Source organism: Eptesicus fuscus, chromosome 21, assembly GCF_027574615.1.
Source record: "Eptesicus fuscus isolate TK198812 chromosome 21, DD_ASM_mEF_20220401, whole genome shotgun sequence".
Classification (NCBI taxonomy): domain Eukaryota; kingdom Metazoa; phylum Chordata; class Mammalia; order Chiroptera; family Vespertilionidae; genus Eptesicus; species Eptesicus fuscus.
Window position 1 is genome coordinate 40,174,190 of NC_072493.1, and position 9,385 is coordinate 40,183,574.

At 57.8% G+C, this 9,385-nt stretch overlaps 1 protein-coding gene across 4 annotated transcripts; it reads left to right on the forward strand.

The window, feature by feature from the left end:
* The first annotated feature begins 4,649 nt into the window (after positions 1–4,649).
* On the forward strand, positions 4,650–9,088 carry FOSB (FosB proto-oncogene, AP-1 transcription factor subunit). 4 transcript variants are annotated; one of them, XM_054710951.1, is made up of 5 exons: positions 4,650–4,851; positions 6,751–7,071; positions 7,320–7,427; positions 8,402–8,557; positions 8,698–8,776. In XM_054710951.1, the coding sequence occupies exons 1-5, from the start codon at positions 4,726–4,728 to the stop codon at positions 8,698–8,700; spliced, it is 714 nt and encodes a 237-aa protein (XP_054566926.1). In that variant the 5' UTR covers positions 4,650–4,725; the 3' UTR covers positions 8,701–8,776. The 4 variants fall into 4 exon arrangements, with proteins under 4 accessions (XP_054566926.1, XP_008156566.1, XP_054566924.1 ...); XM_008158344.3 differs by having other exon boundaries at positions 8,402–9,088; XM_054710949.1 differs by having other exon boundaries at positions 6,868–7,071; positions 8,402–9,088.
* Positions 9,089–9,385: the final 297 nt, after the last annotated feature.

Genomic DNA, 9,385 nt, shown 5'->3' on the forward strand with positions numbered 1-9,385 from the left:
GCTCCCTGGGAGCTGGCCCAGCCAGCCAGTAACACTATTCAATGCTGGGCAGTGAGGAGCCAGGAGTTACTCTTAATCAGACTGGTTCTACCCTCACTGAGGTCACAGTGATGACAGCAGGACACAAATTCGCAAACCTCCCTCCTCTCGTGCCCTAGAAATTCTCACAGACCTTTCTCTCGGGGCCGAAGCCTTGGCCTCACCCAGGGGCTTGCTGGAAACAACAGACCACACCAGATCGGCAGTTTAACCAGATCCCCAGGTGAGCCATGGCCACAGTCACAGCTGAGCAGCACTGCTCTGGAGCTTAACCTCCTTGTGCCTCAGTTTCCTTCTCGTACAATGGGGATAGTAACCTATTTATGAGACTGGTGTGGTGAGAATTCACTGACAAAGTGCGTGTGAAAGCGCTGGGCACAGCTTACTAAGTGTTTGCTGTCAGAGGTCCCTCCTCCTCATTTTCATTATTAAACTTCAGAGCCCACTGTCCTCTAAGCGTCTTGCTCTCTGGATGGGGAAGCTGAAAAACGGTGTAGCAGCGATTTTGCCAAAGGGTGGAAGGACAGACTGAGGCCTGCCTTTGGCAAAGTTGGCCCAGGGCTCTCTACAGGATGCACCGAGCCAGCCAAGCTGGCAGTGCCACCCCACCTCTCACCTGTGGGGGCAGAAGCCTCGGGGTTCTCCTTGCCTGGTCCACGCGTAGAGCCGGGGATTCTGCCCTCTCTCCTTTACTCAAGTTCTCCTCCTGCCGAAGCCCCAAAATTGAGCCCCAGAGAGAAAGACTCGCTTTGCTCACCCCATGCTCTGTGGGTGGGTGTGCATGTCCGTGTGTGTGTGTTTGAGAGAGGGAGGGAGGGAGGGAGGGAGGGGGAGAGAGAGAGAGAGAGAGAGAGAGAGAGAGAGAGTCCAATGCCAACCTTTCCCTTGCACACAGTAGGCACTATGCTAGGTCTCATGACAATCTTAGGGGGCCCACGAAAATGTTTGATTTCTTTTAAAATCTGAAGGAAAAACTAAACGTCTAGTAAAAGAAAGTGTTTTAATATATAATGTTATTTGTCTTTATATCAATGCAGTTGTGAAATATAATTTAAAAAAATTTTTTGGAAGAGGCCCACCAAGGTGAAAGTGCCAGGGGCCTGTGGACGTTATCATGCGATTTGAGTTTCTCTGCTTCCCGTGACGTCTCTAGGAGGCTCTCTGTCTGAAAAGGTTAGGGTGGCTTTGTTTTTAACTTTTTCTTCTTAATCCTCGCCTGCGGACATGCTCAGAGAGAGGAAGGGAGAGAGAGAGAGAAAGATCAATGTGAGAGAGAAAATGTGTGACAGAGAAACATGGATTGGCTGCCCTCCGTAAGTGCCCTAACCTGGGATTGGACCCACAGCCCAGGTATGTGCCCTGATGGGGGATTGAACCAGCTACCTTTCGGTGCACAGGACGCCTCTCCGACAACTGAGCCACTCTGCCCGGCCCGAGTGGCTTTGTCTTGATAATAAAACAAGCCCCTACAATGTGCCAGGTGTGTTCCGGGAGCTTTATTGATATTCACGTAATCTTCCCACCAGCCCCATGATCTGAGCACTATTTTGTTCTCATTGCCAGGTGAGGAGACAGTCTCCAGACATCACTAGCTCAAGTTCATCCAGCCACTAACGGATAGGGCCAGAACGTAAGCTCAGGCTGCCTAGATTCTGGGTCTGCCTCTTGGGGGCAAATGCGCAGTGTCTACATTCGTGTGACCCTCTGCATGCACCTATATTGACATACATAACTCATTCAACAATCATTAAAATTACAGACTCGGAAGCCCACATGCTTCCTTTTTATCCCAGCTCCGCCACTCATTCGCTGTGTGACTCTAGGCAAGAGACTTCAGCTCTCTGAGCCTCCCATTTCTTTGCCTGTAAAATGAGCATTCCCACCTCAGAGGAGTGTGGTGAGAATTAAATAAGAACTAGCCCTTGTTATTGCTGAGTGAAGAACATCCACGCGCACCTGTAGGGAAGGTGTACCTGTCATGTGTGTGTGTCACGTGTGCTGGTAACCATGTGCTGGTGTGTGTTTCTATGTACAGGTGTGTGTACAAAACTGTTTTTCCATGTGGCCGTGTGTGTTGCTGGTTGTGGGTGAATGCCTGAATGCCCCAGTGTGACCCTGGGAGTAGACACCAGTGGCTGTGTGGACGTGTGGGCCACCTGTGTTGGGCGACGGTCTTTGGGCAGCCAGGCTAGGTATTTGTGTGTGTCCTTTATTCCGGGGGAGAGGAGATGAGGGGCTTTGATGGGACAGGGGATTGAGGGGTCACTCCCTGTCTGATGCTGGGGCCGAGTCACTGCCTGCTGGTGGTTGGTGTGTCATTTCCTAGTCCCCGTCCCTACTTCCAGACTGGCAGCAGACAGAGGAGGCGTGGGGGACGAGGTAGAGGTCAGTCTTGAGGCTGGGCTTTTGTCTGGAAGCATCCACCTTCCCATATTGCCCCCAAGGTCCACCCAGCCTACCACGTCTCCCTCCCCCTCCCCACTACTGAGGCAGAGAATCAAAACTCTCCTGGGAATCAGGAACCACCCCCTGCTGCTCTGCCTGAGGTGTGCTGTGTGACCCAGAGCCAGACCCTCCCCTTCTCTGGGCCTGTGGGATTCAACAATTTTAATGTGATTCTCCCTCTCAGCCCAGGGCTGGGCCAGGCCCAGGCTCTGCACTTGGAGGGAAGAGCCAAGACCTCAGAATTGTGAGGCCGCTGGTGGGACCCTTTCCAGTGGGTGCTTATGAGTTGGGCCTGTGGCTTCCGCATTATCCGGATTAGACTATGGAATCCCAGTCCCTAACTGGGTGGCCTCGGGTGAGCAGCTTTACCCCTCTGAGCCTGGGTTCCCGTAGTGGACACTGTGAGCAGACAGGGGTGGTTGTGCAAGGCTTTCCGCTCTGGACGACTGGAGGCTACTATTACCGCAGTTGTCACTTAAACAACCCCAACACCTAGGGTTTTTCAGGGAATTTCACTGAACCAAGCAGCTCTGAGAAATCAGGAAGAGAGCAGGAGCTCTGGAGTTTGACAATTTTGAGTTTGACAGTCTTCCGATGGAACCCTGGGAAAGTTACTTAACCCCTCCAAGTATCATTTTCCTCTTTTACCAAATGAAGATTTTCCTCCCTAAGCCCTCAAAAGTTGTTTTAAGGATTACAAATCTTGTATTGAAAGTCTTAGTATAGAAGCTGGCACTTGGTTATTGTTAAATACATAGCATCAATGATTATTATTATTATTATTATTATTATTCCCACACACATTCTTACTGTCTATGGATAATAAATTGAGAATTAGAGGTTACCAACACCATCAGCAGAGAGTGTCACCCTAAGTTTCGTTACCCATCCCCTCCAAACCTGCATACCTCCCAAACTGTGGTGTCCAAGACCCACATCCTTCGTCCAAGCTGAAAAAAACTGAAGCTGAAGCTCCAAGAGGGAAAACATTTCCCAAGCTCACAGAGCAGGGCAGAAGCTGCGCAGAACTTCGGGACTCCACCCCACCTCCACTTTCACCTGGAGAATCCCAGCCCCTCCCACCCGGCTCGGGACTCCAGCACTCTAGCCAGGGTCTACTTTTGGAGATCTGACCTTCCTCTCGAGTGGGGGCGCTGCACCAGCGGGAAAACTGGGAGGAGCTGCCAGAGAGGGGGGGTCTCCCCCGCCAGGGTCTTCCCCGGGACCTTCCCCAAATAGTTTAAGAGCCTATTAATACCAGCCCCCGGGGCGACGCGGCACTGCGCAGGCGCGAATGGGTTCCGCAAGCGCGCGGGGAGAGCGCGCCAGCGAGCGAGGGATTCCCTCTGACGTAATTGCTAGGTTACCAAACAAACACTCTGCCTAGCTGGCCGAGCTCCTTATATGGTTAATTGCGTCACAGGAACTCGGGGAGGCGGGGCCGGGATCCCCTCCTGCCGAGTGCTCCGGAGCGCAGCCCCCGAGACCCCCGGGGCCGCGAAGGTGTTGCAGGTGGACCAGATGGAAGACAGGGCACCCTCCCGCCGAGCGGCACGGGGTTCGGTACCGCAGGGCCAGAAATCTGGAGAAGTTTTCAGAGAGAGGGGCGGGTGACGTAAGCAGGGAGGCGGGTCCAGGCATATAAATACGGCTGGCGGCTTTGGGGTTCATTCATAAGACTGAAGCTACAGCCACCACTGGGACACGCGGAGCTGGGACTTGGGGACTTTATTGTTGTGGTTCTTGGGGCTGCGGAATCCTGTTTATTATTTTCTTCCGGAGAGAAAGTTTTTAGAAGGATTCTTCTGGATAATTCTACATTTTATTTTGGAGGACCCACTTACTTGTTTTCGTCCTCTTTATTACTCCCTTTCCCTTTGGGGGACCCGCCGGACGTGTGGAGGAGACAGCACCTGAAGCAGATTCTATAAAGCCGGACAGCGCTTTCCGCCTCTGGGGGAGCGATCCCCCCGACCCCGCGCCACTGGTCCTACGGAGCCTGGACTTTCAGGCGGCACAGCGGCATCTGGTGGGGGCCTGGGCACCGCAGAGGAATTGCACAGAAACTTTGCCATTGTTGGAACGGGACGCTGCCCCCCACCCCGAGTTTCCCCGGACAGCGCGCTTTGGGGACGCGCTCGGCTCACCCCGGACTCGCACCTTTCTTCCCCCCACCCGGCCATAGCCTTGGCTTCCCGGCGACCTCAGCGTGGTCACAGGGCCCCCCCTGTGCCCAGGGAAATGTTTCAGGCTTTCCCCGGAGACTACGACTCCGGCTCCAGGTGCAGCTCCTCACCCTCCGCCGAGTCTCAGTACCTGTCTTCAGTGGACTCCTTTGGCAGTCCACCCACCGCCACCGCCTCCCAGGTAAGTTCTACTGAGTTGGGGTACTGCTTTGTGGGGTTTCGTTTTTTTTTTTTTTTTTAGGCAAGGGTGGAACGAGCTATCTCCCCACCCCAAATAAAGACGCGTCAAAACCCGGGATCCGCTAAGGCATAGACTCCCAGCGCACTTTGCAAACTGCAGAGTCGGGACTTGTTGGTAAGAGAAGCGCAGGGAGGGAACGCAGAGGGGTTAGCTTTGAGGGTGAGAAGAATGTGCCGTTTAGCGAGACGTGTAGTCTGCGGCAGCAGGACTGAGGACTTTTAGGGGGCTCCGGGACTGTCCCCGACCCAAGTCCCCACTCTGGCGCGGTTAGGCAGGTGGGGGAAATCCCGGGGAGGCGTCCAGCAGCCCCCTCCCTTTACCTCCTCCATTGGAGCGCCCACTCGAGCGCTGTAGCTCCCGATGCAGCGGGAAGGTGGGCCGAAATCTCGGCTGCACTGCCTCCGCCTCCTGCGTAGAGACGTAACGGGGGACCCGTGCGTAACGGCTGACGTGCTGGAACCCTCCGTCTGACGCGAGGCACGCACGGCGCACGGCGCCCCCTTCGTCCGCCCCGCCCCTGACGTCCCGGGAGCGTTCTATTTTGGAACGACAGGGCCACGTTGCTAGGGAGGGCCACGTTCCGATTGGTCGCCGCGCCGCGAGCTTTAGCCAATCAACTTTCCCTTCCTATTTGTATGGTGCCGTTCCCTTCCCACTCTGTCCTTGGAACCCTGGGTTTCTCGGCGCTACGGTCTCTTTTACGGGCTTCTGGAAGCCGAGCGAGGGGATCGTGTCGCGACAGGAGCAACCCTCTGCGACACAATGGGTCTGCGAGGACCGGCCGGGGATCCGGTCCCTCCGCTCTCAGGGGCAGGGAATGTCTGTTTGTAGGCAGGGGCTTCCTTCGGGAGATATGGTGACCGTCATATCTTCTCCAGGCACAGGCACACTCTCACTCCCTCTGCTCCGGACTCCCGGTCCCTCCGAGGGGTCCAAAGACAGGACTAGAACCGCTAACTCTGGGGGGAGCAGCCAGGTGGTCTCCAGGAGCCCCGCCCCCTCCGGGTTTCCAGAACGCTGATTGGCCAGCGGACCAGCCCATCCCTCACCACGCCCCCTGGGAGAGTAGTGAGCGTTGGGAGCAGTTCTAGGATACCGTTTGGGGATTGGGGAGATGAGCGCTGCTTGGGCTTGGGGGCTCAGAACCTATCCCATTCCCCCTCCGCGACAGTCTGAGGGAGCCCGGGTTGTCGTTTCCCCCTACCTGGGCGTCCATCGTAACCTGTCACTGTCAGCCTCACTCTGGGGAGAGACAATTACTTGAAACGTTGTTCTAAACTCCTAGGCCCATCTCCCAACACCCTTTTAACTGGGACCCCCGCCCCTGCGCAACGGGAGGTCTCACGGACCCCCCAACAGCTCATCCTCTCATGCAGAGGGGTGTGTGTATGTGCACGAGTGTAGAGGAAGGCTTGGCCTAAGGCCTCTCCCTCTCCCTCCCCTTGCCTCTGGGGTGGGGGTGGGGTGTAGTGGCTGTGTGTGTGGCTGTGACTCTCTCCGGGGCTTCTGTCACCCGGCTGTGTCCAGCCTTCTCCCCACCCCCCACACCTAAGAGTCACCAACTCGGGGTGTGATTCACCACCCGCTGGAACCGTGCAACCTTTCCCCGAGGAAGAAGGAGGAGGTAGAAGCCAGTTGAGCAGAGATCCTCTCATTAACCACTGCGTCACGGTGTAGTGGAAGGGTGGGTGTTGTGGCTTTTTGCCTGTGACACACACATCCACACCCGCTCACCCTGTGCTCACTCACGGGGTCGGTGTGTATATGTGTGCTGGGTGTGTGTGTGTCGGTGTCTCTGTTTGTGTGTCTACGCCTGTGTGTGTATGTGTCACCCCGTAGGAGTGCGCCGGTCTTGGGGAAATGCCCAGTTCCTTCGTGCCCACGGTCACCGCGATCACAACCAGCCAGGACCTCCAGTGGCTCGTGCAACCCACCCTCATCTCTTCCATGGCTCAGTCCCAGGGACAGCCACTGGGCTCCCAGCCCCCAGCCGTCGACCCCTATGACATGCCTGGAACCAGTTACTCCACCCCAGGCATAAGTGGCTACAGCAGTGGCGGAGCTAGTGGCAGTGGTGGGCCTGCCACCAGCGGAACCACCAGTGGACCTGGGCCCGCCCGCCCATCCCGAGCCCGGCCTCGGAGACCCCGAGAGGAGACGGTGAGTAAGAGGCATCAGAACTTCATCTGGGGAGAGGAACCAGGAGAGGCAGGAACTTTCTCATATTGGGGTGAGGGGCCGCTGAGGCCGCAGTGCTGCAGGAACCCTATTGTCCTTGGCACAGCTGGTGAGGACCAGAGGGGTCCTTGGCTGGCTCCTGGGGGGTTCTGGAAGAAGAGGAGGTTCAGGGTGGGCGGAGGAGGTGCACCATGTTCCCAAACCTCATGACCTTTATCTCCCCTGCTCAGCTTACCCCGGAGGAGGAGGAGAAGCGAAGGGTTCGCCGGGAAAGAAACAAGCTGGCAGCAGCTAAATGCAGGAACCGTCGGAGGGAGCTGACGGACCGACTCCAGGCGGTGAGGATGGCCCCTGAGGGGGGGAGGGTATGCTGAAGGGGGGCTCTTCCCCCCCCCTCTGTCCCTTATCCTGGGCTGAGAACCAGAGCTTCCACATATGAAACTAGGTACAGGCGAGGCCAGACAGGGTCCCCCTGTGCACACCCAGACCCTCACATACTCACGTCAACCCTGGCTGCTCGCCCAGGTTTATGACCCCTCACCCCCCCACATACACCCCCACCCCCACACACCACTCTCCTGGCCTTCACTTCTTGCTGAGGTGACATATGATGAAACTTGACTAGAGGGGAGCTGCAGGCATTTCTCCCCTTGGGTCTTGGGCAAGCAATAACCCATTTTGCCTCAGTTTCTCCATCTCTTCCGCCCCTCGTCCAACCTCCCAGGTCCCTTCTAGCTTTAACATTCCCGAGAACCTATGAATTGAACTCCTCCTAGCAGATGTCCGTTCCCCACTACCCACCCAGCCACCCCTAGTTCTTAGACTGTGGGCTGGTGGCTGGCACCCAGCAGTCCCCTCCCCTTTAACGAATGTCCTCCCTGGACCGGAGAGTGTCCTGCTTTGGGCTGGCAGGGTGGCCTGCTGCTCCTAGAGGAACCGGGAAAGTCTGTAGTTTCCTGGGCCGCCTGTTCCCTTCCTGGGGACTCAGAGGAGGCTGGCCGACAGAGGTAGCAAGACAAACATAACAACCTTCATTCATTCCACAAACCAGAGCCTTCCGTGTGCGCCTGGCCGCTTCTCCACCACTCCCTGGGCAGAGGGGGGAAACTGAGGCTCCTAAAAGGCACAAGCCCCGAGCCCCTGGATCCACTGCACCAGGACCCCCCCCCCCCACCTCAGGGGGCCCGTCCTCTCAGCCAGAGCTGCCTCCCAGCCCTGGGCCTTCGCAGCCAGGCCCAGGGACGTGCCACCTTCTCTAGTGGCTCATGGTCTCTCTCTCCTTCCTCCCTCTCCTGCGTGGCCTGGGGCTCAGGAGACAGATCAGCTGGAGGAAGAAAAGGCGGAGCTGGAGTCAGAGATCGCCGAACTGCAAAAGGAGAAGGAGCGCCTGGAGTTTGTGCTGGTGGCCCACAAACCGGGCTGCAAGATCCCCTACGAAGAGGGGCCGGGCCCCGGCCCGCTGGCGGAGGTGAGAGATGTGCCGGGGCCAGCGCCCGCTAAGGAAGATGGTTTCAGCTGGCTGCTGCCGCCCCCGCCACCACCGCCCCTGCCCTTCCAGACCGGCCAGGACGCACCCCCCAACCTGACAGCTTCTCTCTTTACACACAGTGAAGTCCAAGTCCTCGGCGACCCCTTCCCCGTTGTTAACCCTTCGTACACTTCTTCGTTTGTCCTCACCTGCCCGGAGGTCTCCGCGTTCGCCGGCGCCCATCGCCCCAGCGGCAGCGACCAGCCTTCCGACCCCCTGAACTCGCCCTCCCTTCTCGCTCTGTGAACTCTTAGACTCAAAACAGACAAACACACGGGGGAGATCTGGACGAGGAGGAGGAGGAGGAGGAGGGGAGAGAGGGGAAGAGGCTGGGCGGGCGCGTGGCCTCCCCGCCTCTCCTGCCTGACTCTGCAGCCTCCGCCCCGGACAGGACAGGGGGCCTCCTGGGTTCTGTGCCGCCTCTTGTGTCTGTGGCCCCGCGAGGCCCGAAAGCTGGTGACTTTGGGGGCGGGGTGGGGTGGGGAGGGGATGGGCACCCCAGCTGCCTGTGTGTGGGTCGTCTCACTTCAACCCGATCTCTGGGGGCCGAGGGGGCGGGGGCGATGCCCACCTGTGGGCTGGAGGGGGAGGGGTGCTGGGGTGGGCCGAGGGGCGGGCTGGAGAGGCCCAGCCAGGACGTGCCGCAGAACCCTCCCCGGGGTCCCCCAGACCCGCCCTCAGGGGGTGATCCGCTGGTTCTTCCCCGGAGAACCCTGCCCCGGCCTGAGCTAATTTATCCGGCACTTTCACGTGTCCGATCCTCCTCTG